This window comes from Dermacentor silvarum, chromosome 3, assembly GCF_013339745.2.
Source record: "Dermacentor silvarum isolate Dsil-2018 chromosome 3, BIME_Dsil_1.4, whole genome shotgun sequence".
Lineage (NCBI taxonomy): Eukaryota > Metazoa > Arthropoda > Arachnida > Ixodida > Ixodidae > Dermacentor > Dermacentor silvarum.
Window position 1 is genome coordinate 82,242,338 of NC_051156.1, and position 23,628 is coordinate 82,265,965.

General features: G+C 50.2%; 2 protein-coding genes across 3 annotated transcripts in view; one reads left to right on the plus strand and one right to left on the minus strand.

The window, feature by feature from the left end:
- The window catches only part of LOC119445542 (arginine/serine-rich coiled-coil protein 2), a 29,453-nt gene extending 15,117 nt beyond the window's left edge, over window positions 1-14,336 (minus strand). Inside the window, exons 1-5 of one of the 2 annotated variants that reach the window (XM_037709807.2) lie at window positions 14,243-14,316; window positions 13,930-13,989; window positions 13,308-13,381; window positions 10,980-11,328; window positions 7,551-7,740 (exon numbers count right to left, since the gene is read on the minus strand). In XM_037709807.2, coding sequence (XP_037565735.1) covers window positions 7,551-7,740; window positions 10,980-11,328; window positions 13,308-13,337 — 569 coding nt within the window. In that variant the 5' untranslated portion in view covers window positions 13,338-13,381; window positions 13,930-13,989; window positions 14,243-14,316. Of the gene's footprint in view, window positions 1-7,550; window positions 7,741-10,979; window positions 11,329-13,307; window positions 13,382-13,929; window positions 13,990-14,242 lie in introns of both variants that reach the window. The other variant, XM_037709804.1, reaches the window with a different exon arrangement.
- Window positions 14,337-14,921: 585 nt separating this feature from the next.
- Window positions 14,922-23,628, plus strand: part of LOC119445543 (sodium/calcium exchanger regulatory protein 1-like) — a 37,809-nt gene continuing 29,102 nt past the window's right edge. Inside the window, exon 1 of the mRNA XM_037709811.2 lies at window positions 14,922-15,147. Coding sequence (XP_037565739.1) covers window positions 15,075-15,147 — 73 coding nt within the window. The 5' untranslated portion in view covers window positions 14,922-15,074. The remainder of the gene's footprint in view (window positions 15,148-23,628) is intronic.

The following is a 23,628-nucleotide window of genomic DNA, read 5'->3' on the forward strand; positions in this document are numbered from 1 at the left end:
AAGTATTAAAATCTGAAAATAAATTTCATGAGTACTTCTCACGGGGCTTTTTGGCAATTTATCGTTGTCAAACACAAAGTAAGAGCATGACTTTAATGCCGAAGACTTGCTCTAGGGGGTGATGCTATTTTTATTTGTTTGAAAGCACTATAAAGGTAAGGAGACCAACATTGACTGTGAATATATTTTTCTTATTTCCACGCATTGTTACTTTTGATTGTAATTTATAAAATGATGCTAGAGTAACAGAAATAGCATCACCCCCTAGATCATTTCATTACGAATACACTGACACCAAACTTGTTATTGTCACTCCACAACATCATAGAAAAAGCCCCGTAAGACTGAGCGTGGTGTGTAAAAACATCGAACTGAGAAAAACGCATTTGAAGTTTAGACGGCTGCAACTTTTTCTAGAATCCAGCTACAGCAATATTAATGACATCATTTTGTAGCTCTATTCTTCACGAGAATGACTATACTAAATATATGACTGTACCCCGCCAGAAAACTGGGAAAAGCTTGTCATAAAGCCATGCACTGCCCCTAAATCAGCATGAGAAACTACATTTACCACTTCATGTGCCCGTCCCAGTGGCCTGCAAGCTAAATGAATACAAAAATTGTATAATAAAGTAGCCTTTCCATAGACAAATAAACACACAATGGTCAAGTTAAAATGACGCATTTATGGAATATTTATTGAATGACCAAAATTGATTATTGTCATTCAACAACATTTCGCTCTACAGCATGCCAGGGCTGTATATGCAGGTTCTTTGCTGGCTTGTGCCATTTTGAAAGCCTAACCTTAGTAGCACTACTGTCTAGATGCTCATTTTGCGACTTCCGAAGATTTTCCGACTAGCAGCTTGAATTTCCGCTCCGTTGCGCACTATGATGCCAGACACTCCTTCAAGATCGCCGCACTTCTCGCGCGCTCAGCTGACTCGCCCACTGAATAGTAAGCCGTATCAACGCGGTCTTGGATGCCGCTGGACGCGCTGGCTGATGATCCGATGACACCAGATGGGCCGCAGCTATGCCCAGTAGAATCAACGGCGACGTTTATGTGCCGCTTCGGACGCAACAGGTGGTTCCGGCCGTTCCGCTCGTGCCGACCGTTCGGGCAGCGCGCTGAATAGTACGCCGTATGAATGCGGTATTGCGCTGAATAGTATGCCATATCAACACAGCCTTGGGTGCCGCTGGACGATCTGATGTCATCGATCTGACGATCCGATGACATCAGATGGGCCATAGCTATGCCCAGTAGAATCAACGGCGACGTTAGATGTGCCGCTTCGGACGCGGTGGTTCCGGCCGTTCGGGTAGCGCGCCTTCGTCCACGATCTTCAGCCGTGCGTTCCATGGACGCTTTCGTTTCCTTCCGTAAGATTAACGCGTTATCTTCAGACGAGTGCAAGACGAAAAGACGGTTCGTGAGCCGCATGAACACAAGCGTAGCAGACGACCGCGAGAAACCGGGAACAACGGTGATACGGCGGCGCACGCAAAAAAAGAAAAAAGCAAAATGGCTGCCTCAGTGGGCGCGCCAGCCAATGGGAGGCGCGAGACGGGGGGCTCGTCTTGCGCGCGCGCGCTCCGCCCAATCAGAGGCCCGGAACCACCCTTTGGAAAAGCGGCGAGAGCGGTAGTTCAGCTTGAGCGGCGCCATTTTGAGCTGGCGCAAAATGTTCACAAAGAAAACAGCTACAAAACAAGCCCAACATGGCGGCGGTCGGTTGGCGGCTGCGCGCGCGGGAAGTTTGAACAAATTTTGCCTGCCCCAGGTCGTTTCGCGTCTCCTGTGGCGTTTTGAAAGCCAATTTTGTCCTATTTACCGACTGAAATCAGGGTTAATAATTTGAGGGCAGCTGCTTGAAGGCCCAAACATTCTTAAAATGCGTTTTTCCAAAAATCAATTTTTCAGCGGTTTTTTACCATTCTAGAACCCGCGTCCCCCCTTAAGCCACTGCAATCGCTGCCGTTGTCTGTGTCCGATCAAAATAGCTACACCAACGAAGAAGCAAAAATTTATCTCGAGGAGAATGCACATATGATTGCCGAAACAGAAAGCGGAAGGAAAAAATCTTGCAGTTTCGCCCAAAAGGCAAAGCATCGATTGCAATAGCAGATTAGTAGACAGCTATACAACTAAGGATAGGAGTTTTATTGTCCGTATAAACTTGTAAACATTCGCTAACCATATTACCGAGCACGGTGTCATGCGCGCACAGGTAAACATGAACACATCTCACTCGATGACCGTGGAAACTCGGTGTCAACACGCTGGAGTGAGAAGGCCTGGCAATAGCAGCGAGTGAATTGACCTCCATGCCGTCTCTCGCCTCACAGCAAACTAAAGCCCAAACCGCATTCACGCGATTTTGTGCGCGACGGCGACGAGCGACGAAACAGGCCGTCGCGCGAACAGATCGCTCGGTCTTTTCGCTCAATCGCTCGGTTTTAGAAATCTAGAATTCGTCGCTCGTCGCCCGGAAGTGCTACGAGCGACTAGCCAATAGCGCGAAGCCGGAACTGGACATACATCAGTCAAGCACTACCGATTGTCGCACGGAACGAACAAACGACTAGATTTTGATACGTGCAAGGATAATAACGTAGTGCAAGACCTTTAGAAATATTTATACTGCTCTTTACACTAAAACACATCAACTTAAATTAATAAAGCAAGCGTCACGCCAGTTTCGGCGAGTATTTACTGCCCTCATACCGGCAACACCGGGGAGACGTCGCTCAAAGTCGTCGCTCGCATGCGGAACGACTTGTAGGCGACGAGCGACCGCAACAGCTATCTCCATCGCTTGTCGCTGTCGCGCGCAAGATCGCGTGAATGCGGTTTATACTTAAACGTCAAAAGCACAGCGCACACGACTCTACCGCCACTAGTTGAGCTTTACCCACATCGCAGATCGCATTGAAGATGAGGTGAGCGCAGGCACTCACATTACGCACGTCGCAGATTGCTTTCAAGATAGCGCCAGAGCGGCCGTGCCGCAGCCGCTGTTGTCAACAAGATGCTAACATCTCGTCGTCTGGGGAAAATGACAATCCGCTAAACACACTGACTCTGGCGACTGCTTTGAAAGTACTGGATCCTTTTCACCTCATCAGAAACATTATCAGAACTCACGACTATGGTGGCTACCACGACAATGACATTGCAATGGCTCTTTTAACGGACTGTGAGACTCGCATAATGTGCTAAGTCGCGGGTCCGAGGAATAGACGCTCCATGAGCTCAGTCGCACAGTCCGAGGTGCCAACGCACGAAATGCCTGGTCGTGGGTCCGAGGAATAGACGCTCGACGAGCTCAGTCACGCAGTCCAAGGTGCCGCCGCGCGAAATGCCTGGTCGCAGGTTCGAGGAGTCGGCGCCCGAGGTGCCGACGCGCGAAGTGCCTAGCCACGGGCTCGAGGAGTCGACGCTCGATGTGCTTAGTCGCGCAGTCGGAGGCGCCGATGCACGAAATGCTTAGGCAAGGGTCCAAGAAGTCCGCGTGCGATCTGCTTGATCGCAGAGTCGGAGACGCCTACACACGAAAGGCTTAGCCGCGTGTCCCGAGGATTCCGTGCCAGAAGCTTGGTCGAAAAGTCTGCATCGGCGATGCTCGGAATGCTTAGCTGCTGGTCTGAGACGTCACAAAAAGCGGGATCGACTACGCTACTGCAATGTCCGCATAGCGGCTGTTTTGACACTCGTCAAGATTACGGAAACTGTCCAGAGCTCACGAGGAGACCGCAATGAGCTGAGCAGACGACGCCCTCACGGAGCGAGCACAGGACCAATGGTGAACTGCGCTGGATTCACGTGGCGGGCGCGGCTAATCGGAGACTCCGGAAAGACCTCCAATTACAGTATAGACCACTTATAACGTAACCGCTTATAGTGCAGGACCGGATATAGTGCGGTCTTTTCAGGCTCCCGTTAGGCTCCCGTTTCAGGCTCCCGATACGTGTATACTCCATGTATACACGTATCGCTTATAGTGCAGTTGCGGGAAACGAAATACTGGTTACAGTGCGGCTGCCTGGGAGTACGGAAGTCAGCGGAGACGGCGAACGCTCCCCTCAAACGGGCGCTCCAAGGAGTGATTAAGGAAGAAAGAGTCGAAGTGGAGGAGAAGGGCACGTGGTGCGAACGAACCACGGCTGAAACCAGAATCTTGAGTGCGAGTCGAGTCGTGAAATATCACGGCGTGCATAGCGAGCGAGGGCCACGAAACGGCCAACGCTCGCTTCACGATAACGGCAGTAAACGAAACTTCAGCGAGCGAGCGAGCGGGGGGCGCCAGCACGGCGAAGGACGCACGCGGAGACCGTGGAATGTGAGGGAGGAGGGCGGCAGGGAAGCGGATTTCGCCTTGGCAACTCCGCCGCTTCGGTGGCTCCCCTCGCCCTCCCTCGTAGCTCCCTCACTTTCGACTGTCACCGTGTGCCCCCGTCGCCGTGCAGGCGCCGCCGCTACAGCCGGCCCGGCGCCAGCTCCCCGAAGTTTCGTTTTCTGCCATTATCGGGAAGCGGGTGTTTGCCGGCGTGGGTAGTTTCATTGGCCGGCCTGGAACAGCGCCGCTGCTTCCCTCTGCGCTGTAGCCGCGACATGCAAGGTCAACACGTGACTAGAAAGTAGAGTAAGCATAAAGAAGAAAGAACGGTTCACTGCCATTTTCTACAAGTGGCTGAGACGTCGGCACGTACACGCATGTTCCGGCGCAACGCAGAATCGGCGACCTTACCATTTGAGAGAGGGTGAAATGTCCGCCGCGTTTTTTTAAAATGCCGGTCGGAGGCGCCGCCGCGTTATTGGTTCGAATTAACGAGATTTGACTGTACATTGAATGCAAACGTTCTAGCCGCATTCCTCGACTGTCGCATATGCGTGGCGGCTCGGTGCACATGTTTTGCATATGTGCGGGCCTTAAAAATTGTTGCTTTGGTTATAGTGCGGTACCGCTTATGGTGCGGATATTCGCGACTCCGGCGACTTACGTTATAAGCGGTCTACACTGTATTTGGTTTTTCTGCGTTTGTTTCTGTATGGAGGAGATAGCGTAAGTGGCAAATTTGAAGACAAAGGGATGCGCTTTCTGACAAGACCAAGATGATGGCGCTCAGTTGCGCCATTCCGGAGATATTGTAGCTTGAAAAGCGTTCTTTTGTGATTTTCTCAAGATTTTTTGCCACCTTGGCTGATACAACAAATTTTTTAGAACACTTCTACGTGGTTTTTAGTGATGATATTTATAAATCAGGTAGGAAAGTTATCGAAACTGAATATGTGATTTTCAAAAAGTAAATTCTTTGGCCATTTTTCGTGATGCGAGAGTCGCATCCTCCCTTAGGCTTCAGGCAAACACCCTGACTCGCATTCTTTTTTTTGAGCACCGGTCAACTTTCTGGCCACTTCCAAGATCTTCAACTTGTTTTTCATGAAATTCCAAAGTCCTTGGCCATGTCCGCTTGTGACCAGCCACTTTCAGGTTGCTTGATGATGGCAGCTTTCTTTTCTATCATCAGCCTATGTCAGGGCTTTGTGCGCTTAGAAGACGAAGGTGTAGTCAGCGCCAGCGCTGTCAGCGGCAAATCCGCTCCATGAAAAGCACAGCACCAAACAGCAGGAAGCTTCTTAGCGAACGGCAAAGAAAGTGCACAGCAGCACAACGCGATCACACGACCTATCCCAAAGCTAACCAAAGATGTGGATAAAGACAAAAGGTTATGACCATAGCTACGGCTGCCAGCAATCTGGAATGCGATAGTGCGCTGGTTTGAGGTTTTGATACAATATACAGTCGAACTCGCTTATAACGATACCGCTTTTAACAACATGTCGATTATAATAATGAGCAGCTGCTGCACCATCAACTTTTGTATGTTTTCTATGGTGAAATAACCCACTTACTACAATGCCCCATGCGGCATTATCGGTTATAACGATGAAGTCTGGCTACTACTGTGTGTCCGTGCCGAAAGAGAATGGAATGCAAAATCCTTGAAAAGGAAAAATAAAAAAGATATTTGAGCAGCTGCACACTGCCGCGCACTGTTTTCAAGCCTTTCTCCCGTCGCCCTTCCACTTCTCTGAACACGAATGCACTACGCTAACTGCGATTGCTTGGTGGCTGCTTATACTGCGCAGTTCTGCCGACGGATTAATACGGGTGTCGCACAGCGCACTTTTGACTCCTTTGCACAAGCTGTGCGAGGGAGCCAATCGCAGTCGAGAATTTCGATCCAGATCGAGCTTCATCGCAATGAAAAGTGGTGCTGTGACACCACTATAAATCGTTCCGGGCCGCGTGGTTTCTCAGCCTCGTTTGACTCGCCGCCAGAACCGAAGATGGCTGATCCGCCCGCTGATCACCACAGCAACGTCGGCGCTGCACGACGTTGCCAGGGCTTAAGATTTGGAAACTAAGTGCTAAGGAACTAAACTAAGGAAACTAAACGACAAGGCAATCATCCCGAACGGGCTTGCATCGTATAGCGACGGCAGCGATAACGCGATAGAGCGGGCTGCCTCAATGTTGTCCGCGCAGGAGGCCCTGCTTCAGCCCCTCTGGGGCTTCGTTTTCGCGAGGTACCTTCGAGAGAGAAAGATGTTGGCAAACACTGCCAGTTTGCCGACATTGCCAATGAGAAGTGAAGCTGAAAGGCTGCCGCGGCAACCTTCACGCATTTTTTAACAGGCCCCTGTTGAGGCCAGCAAAGGGATGCCTCGGCAGAGACCGCATGTCGCTTGCCGCCAGTGACCCTGCTTTGCAGTTATAGCCGTGCCATTCTTTAACGCTGACAGCCACAGCTTATTACATGCGGGAGAAGCATAGTTGAATAGTTAAACGAGTCAACACAATCAGCAGCCGGACGGAGGAAGGTAGTGGGGAGAGGCACTGGCCTCCCCTCCCTTAGAGTTTCCTCATAACAGCTCTCTGCCATGCCCTTATTTTGATTTTTTTCATGCAACCCTGTTATTACAAGTATCGGTTATAACAATGGAATTTCCGTGGCTCGTGAATATTGTTATAAAGTGGGTTCGACTGTAGTGGCCGTGGTGCTATGGCTGGCTATGGCTAGCGGATCAGCATGCAAGATAATTAAAATGGCTATGATGGATGCCACGTTGGACCTGCGGTTAGGGTTAAAAAGTACGGTAAAAAGTACACGTAAATCAGAAGATATGAACATCCAAAATTACAAACATTTTTATACATTGACTCTATGGGGCACGTGACAGTGCCGCAAAGGAGTCTGTATTATTGAGCATGTCTGAAAAATCGAACAATGACTGCATCACGGTCCAATGTAATGAATGTCGACTGTTCTCAAATCCAAGCACCAGCAACAGCTTCCTCCAAGTAACAGGACTATATTTCAAAGGCCTTGGTTTGACTGGCTGCAGGGGCCAAAAGCAGTTGCAGAGCCGAAAACGTGTCATGACCTCCACATTTCAGACATCACCTACGGTTGCCCTTGTTGAACCCAAGGCTTCACTACACAAACCAACCGAGAGCAAGGAACTGCCATACCTGGGCAGCGAGTTGGAAATCTGTGGCGGGGGGGCATTGAGTGCTTCAAGAGGCATCAGGCCAGAGCGCACAGCCGCCGCCCTGGCAGCTGCTAGAGCGGCCGACACGCCGGGTGGCATTGCCGAGGCTGAAGAAAGGGTGGCAGCACCCACGCTCATGGTAGGTGCCTGCTGGGACACTGTCGCAGCCGCTGCACAACAAATGAGATCAATGTGTCAACACCAGCGTGCAAAGAAACCAGGCTCACGTTGCAATCATAATCTTCAGTCCATTTACCGTATTTATTCGAGCGTTAGGCACTCACAATTACAAGGCGAGGGTGCATTTGGGGGACCCAAGAAAAACAAACTGAAGTGTGCGCGATATGAGTAGCCCACGAATTATTCAGACTCGGCAGGGATTGGCTGAAATACTGAACTACAGCAAAACCTTGTTAATTCGGATGCGTCCTTTGGTCCCGGCAGGTGTATGCATTATTTAATGCAGTGAACCTCTCGTTAATTTGGACGTATTTGGCCACACATCGGTTAACTCTGACAACTCTTGGAGCTCTGCGAGTGCAGCAAACGAGCCATAACGTTTGCGTCCACTGAAATGAAGTGACAGAGTTCGCATCAGTGGAAATCGTATGGGAATGACAGCAACGCCGGAATGCTTCGGGCCCATTTGAGCCTTTAAAACGTTCTTGCGTTTGTGCATAGCACCTCGTTGGCCGCGTGCCTTCATGACTGCGTAGTCGCCATCTATGATCGCGTTGATAGCGACCACGGTTTCGTCCGCAGCGGTTGTGGCAAAAAGTAGTTTCGTTTACGCTCAGTGCGTGCGTCGGCCGCGCGCCTTCAGAACCACAAGGTCGCCGTGCATGATCGCGTTGACAGCGGCCGCGGATGAAGAGCACAGTCTACATCACGATGGGCGGCGATCCGGCGACATTGGCGAAAAAATAATCGCGATGTGCGTGCGGTATTGAAAACCGTGTCTCAGGTGAAGACGCGCACTGTGAGGGAAGTCGCGAGACTTTCGCCGCTGCGAGCGCTAATCAGTCACGAGATGGCGAGAAACTGCATTGCGTTCTTGCAAAATAGAAACAGAGTTTGCTGATTCATTGAGTAAATAAGAGCGTGTAGACGTAGTAAGCATGTTTATTTTTTTCTTGATACCAACGATAATTCGACATTCAGTTAATTCAGACATTTTTTTCCGGTCCTGTGAAATCCGAATTATTGAGGTTTTACTGTACTAAAACAAGCAAAACACAAAACGGCAACCATGAAATAGGGTGGGAAGGAAGCTTCAACACGCAAAATCTGGGTTGTATGTAAATTTTGCCTTTAGATATGGCTTCATGACAGCGCAAATTTCGTCTTATACAGTAGAACCCCGCTGTTACGTTCCCAGGTGCTGCGTTTTCCCAGCTGTTACACTGTTTTCGGCCGGTCCCGGCACAGCTCCCATAGAACCCAATGCACTGGTAACCCCACCCCGCTGTTACGTTGCAAGTGTGGGACCATTCCCGCATCATACGTTGCGAACTGCCACCCCGCGCCGGCCCGAGCGGCCATTTGGACTTTTCATGTCGCTTGGCTTGACGATGGCATTGGCCGCTCAAAGTGCTGGGGGCGACACTTATGACATATTTTCGGTTTCCGCCAGCAAAAGTATGGCCCTTAAGATCTGTATTTGCTATCTAAAGATGGTGTCTAAGACGCGTTGCGGCCCTAAAATTGGTTTTGTTTGGCTCATACATGTTCCGTATTAAGTCCAAGGACAATAACGCCGTCGCCGCGCGCCTTATGCTGTATGTGCGACGGGAGCCGGCCACCGCGTCTAAATATTGCACGCGAAAGAAAGAAAAGCAGGGAGGAAGCGCGCCTTCTTCTGTTGCACTCGAAGGACGTCGGGTGTGATTTGTTCAGGTTGGCTTGTGTGCACTGGGACCAAGCATGGCGAGGCCTACTGTTAATTCAGTTCCTAAGCGAATGTTTCCAAGTTTTTACGGACGATAAAACTACTATACTTACTTTGTATAGCTGTCTACTAATTTGCTATCGCAATCGATACTTCCGCTGTCGGGCGAAACTACGAGTTTTTTTTTCACACGTAATAATTAAAATAATATTGTGTGCAGTTCAACACTACTCCTATTTCTCAATTTTTCCTGTTTCCCAGTTCTTACGGGTTTTTTTTACGGTCCCGTGAAAAACGCATAAGCGGGGTTCTACTGTAGTAATGTGGCTATAATGGGCTGCTGTATAGCCACACTATAAGGCGAAATTCGATCAGCCATGAAGCCACACCTAAAGGCAAAAATTCACGTATAAGGCGCGGGGTGACCAAAGCTAAGGATTCCGCGAAAAACTGTCGCCTTATATTTGAATAAACACGGTATGTCCACTGCAAGATGAAGGCCTCTCCATCAATCTCCAATTACCCCAGTCTTGCACCAGCTGGCCCTGTCTGATAACCAGCAAGTCTCCCAATTTCATCACACCACCTAGTCCTCTACCGCCCCCGACTGCGCTTCCCTTCTCTTGGCACCCATTCTGCAACTCTAATAGACCACCAGTTATCTGCCCTACGCCCCCATTACATGGTCTGCCTAACTCCATTTTTTTTTTCCTTGCAATGTCAACAAGCATGTCATCTACCCCTGTTTGCTCTCATCAACACCACTGCCTTCCTTCCTACGTCTTTACGCTACGCCTAACATTTCTCGTTTTATCCCCCAGGATGGAGCAAGAAATCTCGTTTGGCGCAAGACTGGGAGCACTGACTTAAGAGGACACTAAATTCAAATATAATTGACAAAGTAGCATTTCAAGAAGCCCCCCAAAAAAGTGACACAATCACCACGAACAGAGCTTCCGCAAGCAAGAAAATGACGTCGATGTGGGTGAAGGCTCACACTGCGATTGTGAAAGTGCAGTATACAGTCCCACTCATAGTAAGCAAATTCATGTCAACCACTGATATTAAGTTTATTGCACTGCATTTTTATGTTAAAATGCATTTCAGTCACACCAACCTGTACAACGAGAACACATCGGTGATGCCTATTCACAGTGCCCCCTGTGAATATTTGCGGGACTGTGGTGCCCTCTCCAAGCAAGACTCTGGCTTAAAGCCAACACTAGTGCCTGGTTATGCATGGCATCTAAGGGAACTGGCGCAGCACAGGGCAGGTACATAAAAGCACCCAGTTCGTCGCAGATGACATGAAAATATACCAAGGTCAGAATTTACTTCAGCAACTAAATCATCTCATGGCTTTAAGACAAACATTGCGAGGCTTTCAAGGAGGAAGTTCTAACAGTCTAGCTTTATTATAGTACAACTTTAGCAAGGCACCCCATGGCTAGGCTTCTGCCAAGCCTAAGCGTCTTCACCCAGGCCACACACAAATCGACACTCTAATTCCTCAACACTCACATGCTGTGACTGCCAGAAAAGCCCTTGCAGCCATGCTGCTTGCTGGGGGGGCAGGTGGTCCGATCTCCACTTGCAACCTCTCCGCCGAGGACCTCTTTGGGACTTCCCTCCGGCTCCGGCTTCCGCTGCGACTACGGCTCTTCCGGTGGCTTCGCGAACGCTCCCGGCTCCGGTCTCGACGGTGGGAACGCTCCCGGCTGCGACTACGGTCGCCACGACGCTTATGGGACCGATGACTTCCACTGCCCCTAGCGCTGCTGCGATGGTCCCGGCTACGACTTCTGGATCGGCTGCGGCTCCTTGAACTGCTCCGGCGACGGCTGGCGCCATGCCTTGAGTTGTCGGTATCCTGAGAAAGAGAAACATCTAATATGGGGGATAAAGGCGGGCGTGTGTCACTATGGGTTCCCTGGGCCCAATGATGTGCAGAAAGGTAGAAAAAACAGGGATTGAATTTGTCAAATGAGGCACTTAATGCGATTCTTTGGGATTATTGCACCGAAAGGTCTGTATCAAGGAGTGAAACATGAAACTAGAAAACTTTGCAATGTAGTGATGACCTGCACTTGAAGCGAGGTTTGCAGCAAAGTTGGGCGAGCTGGTGATGGTCCACTCTCGCAACAGCGCGAAGACGGGACGTGAGGAAGGAAAAGACACGACAGCACATATCAATGAAGCCTGGTACTTGCCATCTGTCAAGACTGCTACAAAGAAAACCGTAAAGACTGCTTGAAAAGAGCAGCTTGAACCTTACTTTAGGTGACTTGTGCTGCTGAAGAACAATGCACAATTTTTATTGAGTTTTAACTGTGCTGAGAACAGTTGGATTCTTTCAGGAATTCTTGGATATGTCTAGCGTGTTTGCACAGCTGCGGACAAATCCTTGCAGACATTCATATACATTTCGCAAAGAGGCAACGTAACAAAGGTGAAGTTCGGTTCCGTGCTAAGAATAAAGTTTAATCCTGCAATCCATTCTATAGCTGCCACATCAATGCCAATATTTCATGAACGTTGGAGGATGTCTAATTACAAGGTGAATATATTCCTAAAGCACAATTTCGCAGTGATGTGTGAAAGCAGATAAAGAAAAAATTGCCAACTGAATTCATATTGGATAAGTTTCACAGAACTTGCACCTAGCTACTGCACCACAACCTTTAAATGGATAGTCTCATATAGCCCTTTGCCAAAGCCAATAAATGACTGAGGCATTACTATTCCAATTAAAGCCAGGCCTACTTTGTGATCTCTGGTTCTGTTATCAAGAGCTTCAAGGTTCACACATCTGCTCATGATTTTGCTACATACAAGGCAAGCAACCGAAGGGCAGTGTCCACACGCAGCCAATTCAAACTGGATTAAGGCTGCCAACTATCTTCGATTTTGCTAGACTTTGCTGCATTTTATCAAGAACCCCACGGCCCTGACACTGATGTGGCCCTCTGGGGATCGTCCTCTATCACGTACTAAGACCACAAGAACACTTTACAGCTGCACGTTTCTTAAACAAAACTAGGATGCATGGCTTTCATTAGCCCAAATGTGCTCAATTTCGCCTATTTTGTTACTTTAGGTGTCGTCGGTGGCATTCCAGCATAAAAGGTTACGACCAAGAAAACCTGGCCAGGATACAAAGGGAATCTCATTCCTGTTGAATGCCAGATGACGCAGTTTTTAAAAGCCATGGCGAACATCAATGTCAGATGTGGCACATGAGGAAGGATCATGTAATGACGTACTGCAGGCAGCAAATAGACAAGTGAAATGTTGCTTTAAATGCAATTCCACCACCAACCAACAAAAGTACACGAGGTTTAATCACTGCATTTCCCCACGAAACATTCCCCACCCACTACCACGACTTCTGCAAATGCGAATTGGCAACCCTATGCTGAATACAAGACAACATGCTTTGTCCCCCCCACTCCTTTTTTTTTTTCTGGTAAGAAAAAAGAACTTGCAAATTTGAAAGTCGACTGCCCTACTTGCCTCTAGACAAATACTTAGTGCCTGCATAATTCAAAGAAGCAGTGCACATTTTTCTAAGCACTACCAGCACAACAAAGTGTGCGGCTGCAAATTACATGCAAATGTAAGTCCATTAAATGCCAACAAGGCTTAATTAAGCTCCTAAACTACACTATTTTACTACTTCGCCACTGCAGACTTTGCAGTTTGTTTTTTCTTTTTTTTTTTGCTTTTTAATCTCAGCGAGGGGGGAATGAACAAAGGCTACGTCTACGGGAGGGAGACATCAGGCGTCAAATAGGGCACTCTAAAAGAGACAAGAATGACAGACTGTTTACCGTGAATGGCGTTACGTACCTTCGCCCCGCTAGGCTGGGAGGGTGTCATCCGCCTGTGGTCGACAGTATGACGGTGCCAATCTCAAGATGTTTCTTGGGTAGCAATGGTCATACAAGACGTGTTAATACCGCGGGAAAGTGAACATCACGAACGGCTCATTGCTTTTTCTCTAAATTCATTTAGCACGGTTCGTAAATCCTGACTCTCTTATCAACAGAGCTACGCGGCTTAAAGCCTTGCACTTCGGGAAAGCCCGATTACATTGCGACGGGAGAATCACCACTACGCGCAACAGCTGTTCGAAAGCCCGATCCACTTTACACAAAATTAGGTAGTTTTTTCTTCCTTGTTTTTTTTTTCTGTGGTTCTCAATGCAAGACAGAACACAGCTGAACGCTGGTGTTATCTCAATTTCCCTGCGATAAGTGGCTGCTTCGCTAGTAAACATTGATCCCTGTCGCTTTATTGTTAGCTAGGGTACTATGGCATTTACGCACGCATATTCACAAAATCACGACAATCACACATCATAACATGTCGATTGCGACAGGGCAAACATCGTAAAAGATCAGACAGTTTGTTTTTGCAAGCACAAAGAGAATCGGAAGAAACTAGGCTCCGTTTTAGGAGTGAGGCCTACCGTCCGGCTGTAGGAGCTCGGTGGAGTTCTGTCGGACCTCGTCGGCGAGTTGCGTGTCATCTGCGAAAAAGAAAAAAACACGCGCGTGCAACTTGAAATAATGAACGTTCAAGCTCATTAAACTACAGTGGCTGCAACAAACCATCGTATGCGCTACTGCTTGTAACATTGCTAGGCCTAACGCCCTAAACTCCCGTGCAGTTTTTGGCTGGCTGCTAAAGATTTAGGCCCATGATTGGCATATACACTGCACCGCATAAGGCTAATTACTCATATAATACTTGGATGTTCTTTATACGAAAGCCACTCTTACCGTTGGACAATATTTAGCAGATCGCGATGCAAGTACCTCGAACCAGCGTAAGCATTCGCGAACGAGCCAAGGAAAAACAACAAAACAGAAACGCGCCCCGACAAAAGACCCCCTGGTGGCGATACAAGAAAGCTCGCTGACGAAGAAAAACAAATTACCTATTTTTCTTAATAACGGAGAGTTGAGACAGTGAGAACTACAACAATTACCGGCAAAATACGTTACACATTGTGATTATTTGCAAAAAAACTATTCCTTCGTGTGGCGTCCGGCGCGGCGCGTCGAGCGCTCCTCCATCGTTCACTACGTTCTTCTCTCGCGCGCGGCTCTTACTCATCAACTAAAGCAATGACCAAAGATAATTAACGCATCAGCCACTCGAACCTTGCTCCGGAAATTTTTGCCCAAAACGCCCGGGTGGATGCACTGTTCCCCCCACGTGCCTCTGGCTACAGTTGCTGTTTGTCACACACGGGCAAACGCGCGCTCTAGACTTGAAAGGGTGAAAACGCGGAGGAGGGCGTTAAAGAACGAGCGATGCTGAAGAAACCGGGAGGAGGAGAGCTGCGCGGGATCGCGGCATCGCTCCTCTTCCTCGCGTGCTGTGTGTGATTTGTTCAGCGCCCTTTCGCTTTCTCTCTCTCTCCCTTCCAATTGCACGCGTCTCTCTCCACCCGCCTCTCCGTCTACCGAGCTGAGCGAGTCTCGAGACACACAAGACCGGCGAAGCCGTCATCGCAAGTTCACTTCAGCCCCGGCCCGCGCAGACAGCTCGTAGCCGCACCTCCGTCAGCGTCTCAGCCTACAGCACCGACCCACCGTAGCTAGAGCCATGGCAGCAGCTTTCGTCGGCAAGTGGAAGCTCTCCGAGAGCGAGAACTTCGACGAGTTCCTCAAGGCGCTCGGTGAGTTTTCTTCTTTTTTAGATCGGGACGCGGCCACCACCTTGCATGCACGTGCGTGCAGAATCAAAAAGAAATTGCGCGAACGCAGAAATATTTGCGGCGGCGGACGCTTCGTTTACTTCTCTCGTTTTCTTCGGACATCATCATCGATCGCGGCCACTACCGCGTTTTCGAATATAGCGGCGGCGCGCCGTCGTATCACGCCACCACCCATCTGCCGGCGTCCTCTCACGTGGCTTTTTCCTTTCCTGAATCTCCCGGCGGTAGCTGCCATACTACAACCGGTGTTCGGCCGGAAAGCCAGATTTCGTCCCTGTCATGGGGTCAAAAAGACGGGAATAATTAAAATCCGAGGCTGCTGCTTCGCAAAACTACGTTTGTCGACCGCGAAAGAAACGGCGTTTGCTTACTTGCCGGCTTCATTTTGCGCCGGTATTTTTTTCTTTTCCTTTCGAGGCGCTGCAGCGAATACTTCGATTCAGCCACTCCATCTGCGATGGAGACGGCCGCGGGTAGGCGTGTCACGCGATCTTGCTATGCCGCGTCGCCTGGCATTTTTTTGCCGGTTGCTTGGGCGGGCTGCTGCATTGCCCTCCGTCGTCGTTTAAGCTGGTCATCGTTCCGGGCGCCCGACGCTGTGTGCTGCTCTCTTTCCGCCGACAATAGGCACCACCACGCAGGGGCGAACCTGTTTTTTAACGTCTCGGCGCGCGAACCGTTGTCGCCTACCGGTTCTCGATGTTTAACTCGGGCAGGTTCTCGCTGCACGTTGCGCTTTCTCGGGGGCGTTTTCGCCGCTCATGTTCAGTTTCCCACTAAGCGCAAAGAGCTCAAACGCGGTTTTTCAGGGGTGTCGGTCGCGCCCCTTTTTTTGCTTTTATTGGGGGGGATTGTGAACATGACGTCATATGTTTGACGCCCCCCTCGCAGCCTAGATCCCCTCTGCGCATTCTCTTGTCGGCAGACTCAAGAATGCCTTCAATCTCTCTCCCCCGCCCCTTTATGCTACTGATCTAACGCTTCCTATAAGCATGTAACGGTACCGTCAAAGCGTGACGTCACCGGCCCTCTTCGTTGCCAATCTAATGACTGTCGATTCCCGTTTTCGTCCCCGCGGTTCTGTCCCCAACGCGTAACATGGAAGAGCACACATACACCCCCCCCCCCCCCTAAGAAAAAAAAAAAAAAAAAAAAAAAAGCCCGCACGCATCCGCTGATCGCCCGTTCTTTTGTGGCCATTGCCTCGTCCCCATCGATGCTTGAGCAAGTCGGCGAGGAGGCCAATTTAGCGCAGATTGTGTCGTTGCTGTCTGGCATGATATATCGGTACGCATTCAGAAACGGGCATCCGTTCTTGTCTTTTACTGTCACGTGGTGGTTATTCAGCTTTTCGGCCATTGCTTCCGTGGAGTCGCGTTATATTGTCGGCGATCGTTGACGCAAGCGTGACCTTTTCTTTTCATATTTACAAAAAGCCTTCTGGCTCCCCACGATTGACAGCAATTGCCGTGCTTCTCATCTGCGGCGTCTGGTCTCCGAATTTTCTTTCTTTTCCGCTGACTTAACAGCCCTATGGATCTGCATTTTAATACGCGACCGATTTTCGTCGCGAGGTCATGGAATGTTTGTGCGTTTGAGGGCGTTCATACCGCATCCCAGCAGAGGCAAATAAAAAAAAAATCGTAGTGACAATTCAGAACAGAAAAAAAGTATTTCGGCAACAGCATGTCTTTCGCAAGTGCGACACCAGAAATTACGTAATATGCGCCGATTAGCTGTTTAACTATTCAGAAGATTTAATCAACCGTATTTGGGCAACGCGTTGCAAGTGCTAAACTGCAGCAATTCCACGCCTGAAGGCGTGCCAGACATCCTGATGCCGGCACCTGTTCTAGATATAACTTTATTTCAGAACGGGCGGTGAAATGCGATTGGATGTTGCACGTGTCTAGCTCTGTCCGTAAGCCTCTTCGTCGCAGCACTACGTCACGTGATGACGTCGTCAGTCGGTGGCTTCCAGGGATTTTGCGAATTGGCATGTCTACACACTCGATCAGCAGTGAAGCTTAGAGTCGGGAAGCTTCGTTCCAATGTATACTTGCGGGCAACTTTGTGTGGCAGTGAAGGGAAAGCTACGGAGGCAAATCACGCACAAGTGTGAGAACGCTCCGGAAAAAAAAAAAAAAAAAAGTCCCGCATTCTCATCCGCGTTAGGCTTAACTAAACTGGGGAAGAGATGACGTAAACGCGTCATTTACAACATCAAAATAAGACAAATATAGATCACGGGGTGTTAAATTTGACTTTTTTTTTCTTGCTCTTCTCTTCTGCGCTTGGACAAATGCCGCCACACGTGGACGCTATAGCCGATTCAGTTGTCTGCACCGAGAAACCAATTAAAAGGCGTTTTTCAGACGCTGCCTGAATACTTCGCGCAGTAACACGCGTGCAAAAGCTCCGCCCCCGTAGCTTTCTCTTCATTGCCACACACACACATAAAAGATATTTTCGACGCCCTCGACTATATGTGCAATGAACATACGCACACGTTAAGACACGGTGTACGTTAATTGCATCGTATCGGGATTCAAAATGGGCTGACTTCGGTAGAGTCACACCGCATGGTAGTTGGCTTCGTTGCAGAACACGAGGTCGTGGGTTGGTTTCCTGGGCGCGGAAGTCTCGTACCGATGGGTGTGGAATGCCGATTCAAAAATGTTTTAAAAAAATTATATTCGTTCAGGTGCGCCTTCTTCGCCGTACCCACTCGGGCAGTAAGAATTTATCCGCAGCCCTCTATATGTGCTATACGCTACCCGAGTAGCACGGACGGCTGTTTCGTGGAAAAAAAAAAAAAAAAATCGGCGAGATCGTTTGTTGATACTCGTGACACAAACAAAATACGTGTGAGGAGGTATCCACAGCCTTTACTTTTTTTTATGCAGCAGACACATTTGTGAGCGTCTACAGAACGCACGCCCCCTGCATCGGCTGGGGCACGTTGACTGCATGCGACGTCGGGCCGCGTTCCAAACATGGCCGCCCGTCACTCGTCACGAGCTCGTGACGGGCGAGATTAAGAGAGCACGGAGTGGTTTGCATGCGGCGGCTCGCTTTTCCGGCCAGTGACTGAATGCGCTCGGAGAGGGGAAAAAAAAAAAAAACGCCCGTTCTGCCCCGTTTATCGAGATAATGTTAACTATAATGTTTGCGGAGTACTGCACAGACCAGACCACTCGTCCCTCTAGCCGGAAGATCAGTGTAGAAAAAAAAAAAAAAGCAGTTGCGGCAGCAGACGTCTAATTAGCGTCTTGCTTCGAGATAGAAAGAGTACGTTGCCTATAGATTACATCAATCTATATCTCCCCTCCGCTCTCGGCTACCAAAAAAAAAAAAAAAAAAACTAATCCAGATTCCTTCGCTATACGGAGTTTCCCACACGCACGTATGTATATAGTCACAGTATCGATTTGGGGCACCAATTCCATCAGTAAGGCTCTCTTCATTAGGTAGCGTTGATTTTGGGAGCGCCAGCGGCATTCGTATACGCCATAATGTTGCTGTGTATATACCGCGATAACCCAAACTCTTTTGAGTCTTGCTGGGACCCGTGCGCGGGGCTTGTGTGTACGCTAAGCGGAACGCGAAGTCAATCTAAACCCAGCTGTGCCAGTCGTGGGTTAGTCCGACGTGGACATTGGCGAAGGAGTGCGCCGATCCGCGCGCAGTACACCGGCCCAAAGACGCAGCTGCCCGTACTTACACATGGTAGATGCATCGGCCGTCGTTGGTCTGGGTTTCGAGCGTTGCGCCGGCAACGGCCAAACGCGATCATGCATGCGTGACCTCGCCCTCACGCACTCCACCACGTTTCTCCGGCACGGAGCAATATGAGCTGCAACACTGGCTGCATCACCTACCCCCCCCCCCCCCCCCCCCTCCCCCGTATTACGCTGAATCAGATGGAAGTGTTAGTCAGGTTATATATGCACACTCCGTCACCGTGCACCGCTCGGTGTTTATTTCGCTTTCGGCCGGTTTGAAATGCAGTCCAACCCGGATATCTTGACTTTGAAGGGGATCGCAAGAAAGTTCGATATATAGGTAATTCGTTATATAAAATTAAAAAAAAAAACCATATACAAAAAATTTCGAGGGGATTTTTCTGCTGTTCGTTATACACAATAATTCCTTATATATGGGTTCGATGTATCCGGGTTCGACTGTAGTTTATAAAGCCTGCGCAGATCACTATCAGGTTGGGTGAGCAATCCTGAGCGTTACTACAATCGCTGCGCAATTGCCCTAAGCGATATCTTCGAACCCCGCCAAACATGTTCCGACGGCTGACCTTTATTGCACGTGGCCGTGTTCCTCCTGTGGGTGACTCGGCGATCGCTTAAATGTGTACGCAGTCCATTCCGCGGCGGGTACCGCGATGGAGGCGAGGGTTACATGCCTCGGGGTGAACCAGCTTTGCTCGGTGCGGATTACGCAACTTTGCGGTCTCTTCGTTTTGTGTTTCTTTGTTTGCCGCGGATGCCAACGGTTTGTAAGTTGGCCTCCGGTTGTGTAACCTTCCTCTTGCGTGTTACCACTCTGGTGGCATTGAGGCGGGACTGTTATATTCCGCGGCGGCGATGTCATAACACGGTTGCAAGTGTCGAGAGAAAGCCTCGGGCTTCTCGTTTAGTAAAGTCTGAGCTTTTCTTGAGTCGGGGGTCGCTGCATCTGAAGCAATACTCTGCGAACACTTTTGTAACTTTGTTGCAGCCTTTCGTTTGCTTAGTACTTTGTCCAATCGAGGCAGTAGAAAAAGAAACGATTCGTTGTTTATTAATCGTTGTGAACATGCTAAAAGAAGCTGCCGAATAGCCGCCCTGCTACTGCAGAAATGTGAAAAGTAAGCCTAAGCGATTAAGGAATGTGCTGGTATTTGGTGCTGCAAGCCACGAATGGCCCACCCAACACGACTCGCTGCTATGCCGCGTTTGTGCTCTATGCGCTATGAACATTCATGTAAACGGCCTGTGGTGCTATCTATGTACATTTAGTCATGTGTGAAAGAGAAAAGGGATGTAGCTGGAACAATGACTTAGTGGAGCACGCGTTATCGTCGGGTGTAGTTGGCAACGAGCGGCTGATTCCGTAGGCTAGTACTATATGGATAGCTTTCACGTGAAGTCACGAGCGCAGCTTTTCACCGTGCTGTAGTACCCAAACATGGCGTCCACGATGACGTCAGTGCACCATATATCAGCTGTCCGTACATTGGATTACCACTGTTATCAAATTGCAAATCGGTGCGAGACGCGCCGGTAGTGTGGTCGTGCTATTACTTGTTTACGCGGCTTCTCGGCGTGATATATAGTATACCCCGGATGCGTTGGCGTGTCAATGAAAACTGTCTATACCGCGGACAGTAATATTCCGGTTGTATACCCCAACAATGGTCACATTTGCGGCCATCGACAGAAACCTCTGAGAGCTCTCCAGAGGCCGGGGTTCTTGGACTCTATAGCTATCACCCCCCTTATATAGGCAGGAAGATCCTACCGCGTAGCGTTTCCGAGTTTGTAAAGGAAAAGCTGTCCTATTTTCCCTCTTAGATGTACGAGTCTTGTTTGTGTTTTGAGACTATAGAAATACTTCCTGCTTTCGTTTTTCGTCTGCATGTAGCTAGCTGCCTTTTCACACGAAATCTTGCCGCTCGTTACCTATGGCAGCAAGCCCGTTTCTTACGTTCGCCGATAGCGGAGAGGGCTGCTTACCTTCAGACAGCTCCATAGCTGTTGCTGTAGCTCGTTTGTTCCGCATTCGCTGTACTTCGCTTCATCACCGCTGCAGTAAGTATCAACGTTCCGAATGCTGCGCGGTTTTTTTTATCTTTGACGCGGGCAATCGTGACAGGTGGATTTTATCGCTATAGCGCGCGGTGGCTGCGATTTTTCTCGCCTCCCTTAACCCGCGTTACAGGTTGCACAACCTGCGCGTGTCTCCGCGTAAGTGCCGCGTGACTGTTCAACGGTGCGGTCGGCCACCGGTGCCCCGCAAGAAACACCCAGCATGCAAGTGGGACGTCCGCGGTCACCGTTGGCTCGTCGATGCGCTGTGCAGCCGTGAACTCCGCTTTTACTTTTCTCAGTTAGCGCTCTCCTTCACCCACTTTTCTAAACCTTCCTTTCGAAAACGCGGTAGTCAGTGGGGCATTGCCCTCGGGCCCGAGCGGCCTTCAGAGTAGGCTTAACGAGCTGCGTGTTCCCGATGATCGCGTGTCGTGCGCGTTGAATCGCCTACGCTTAGGGGCACTTCCGTTGGGTTTAGCGGAACGTTTTGAGGTAAAGGCTGTACTGCATTTCTTACCTCGTAACTCCTCGCCATCGTTAGGCCAAGTAGTATTCTGAAATATCGCGTAAAGTGTGACATATGGAGACTTGTATCGTAGCACACCATAGTTTCGGTTTCAGTTAGTTTCGGTTTTAGTTACCTATAGCTATGGTGTGTTGACGTTTTATTCAAGACAAGGGGTTACGTGGGAGTACTAGTAAGCATCTGTTTACCCAGACCAAAGATGTCATAACAGTAAGGTGACGTAGCAGTGCCGTAATTGGCAGAGCTTTCGTGTAGGCCAGAAGCGTCTGCTAGTGCGTGCAGTTTTCTCCGCGGAGGAGTGTGTGTAACTTCGTTTCGAAAGCGCGGCGACATCGATTGACTGACGAACAGTGAAGGGGAGGGGGGGGGGGGGGGGCGTTGGGTGGGCGTAGCTAGCGCAGCAGGCGCTGCCACTGCGCCTAACTTTGGTAGACGTTTACACCCGCGTAGAAACAGCTGCTCGACACGGCCACGTAATTTGGCGCGAATCATCGGGACGTGGAGCGGGGAGCGCACAGTAAATGTTTCTCTGACACTCGTGGAGCTTATACCCGAGTGCACCCACCGGAAATTTGTAGCGAAACGTTCGAGTGGAAACAGTACGAGTTCGGGGACTGCGCGCGTACACCCCGGAATGCGTGTGCCGCGCCAAGTTCTACCACCACCTGTTCTCGACCTTTGGCTGCGCGCAACGCAAGTGGCGAGCGAAGCAGCGCCCACCGGCGCATGCACTCCGTGCATTCGCCGGCGTTCTTCCGTTACGCTGGCTGGATGCAGGAAGCGAGTTTCCCGTGCGGCGCTCACCCCGCCTAGTCTGCGTCGCGGGTTGCGTGTGTATATGCCCCCATGCACGCTATGGGCACGACAACCAGCCTCCCCCCCTTTCCTTCATCCGTTTGACGCAAGCATCCCGCGTCTGCTGCTGCGGCGCGCGGCCCCAATGAATGAATGGTCGGGGCTCGAGGCGTGTGTGCACTGCTCTGTTGCGGAGCGGCCCTCTCCCTCTGTGCATTCTTGCGACATGCGTCTCGGCTCAGCCCGTGCACTTGTACGTCACGCGGTCTGTCGACGACGGTTACTACACTCCAACTCACTCCCCCGCCCCCCTTGTCTTCTCGCACTCGTTCCTCGCAGTTCTTCCCGAGTCCTTTTTCCAGTGTATGTGTGTGTGGCATTCCTTTCCCGCAATTCGAGAGCCTTGGTGGTGTCTCGGTGGAGGCACCGACCGCCGACGTGGGCCCCTTTCTGGGGCACCGGCGAAGGGGGCCGGGTCGGCCGAGAGCGCCGTTCTCAACGGGTTCCTCTTGTGCAACACGTAACAGCGCTCGCGCACTACCGCGACGACGCAAACTGCGCGGCGGCGGCGGCGGCGGCGTCTAATTGAGAAGCGTCAGGCGGAAATGCGAGTTACGAGTGGCTATAGCGGACGAAGAGGCAGATTGAGGAGAAAGGGCGGCAGCTGCTAATGTCCCGCTTTCTCACTCACTCGCGCGCGAGCGCCGTACCGAGAGGCGCCCTGCTTTCATCCACCGCCGAGCATCCGCACCGCGGTGCTCTGTCTATGGCTTGGTGACGTGGTGAATTCCATCTTCGAGGCTCGCCCCTGCAGCCTTCCCCCTTCTGACTTCGAACTCCGCCTGCTTAGGATCTTGCCTGTCGTCGCCATGTCTTCGAGCCGTGTCGCGTCTGTTTGTTTTGAGTAGCGAGAGACCCGTCCTGTAGGAGCCCCCCCCCCCCCCCCCCCCCTCCTCCCTGCTTTCTACAGCGTCGGCTCTTGCGAACTCGCCCACGCTGTGCCGCGCGCTCCCGCCCCTCCGTTCTTCCGCGTGTGCAGGGCGACGATTCGTCAAAAAATCTAAGTTTATCGAGCAGGTCGAAATTGTCCGCGAAGTCGATAAGTCGTGTGTACATATAGATGCCGGAGACTCTCGTAATGTGGTAACAAGTTAGCCAGGAACCTTGATATTAAAGGCTGGCGAGGGAATGAAAAAAAAAAAAAATGAACCAGAAAGCTTGCCCGCGCGCATCCGCTGCTGCACGGTATAATGAGGAATATAACAATTGTCTCGGGTGTCACCGGAGGTCGTGTTAGGGAAACGCCTTTACACA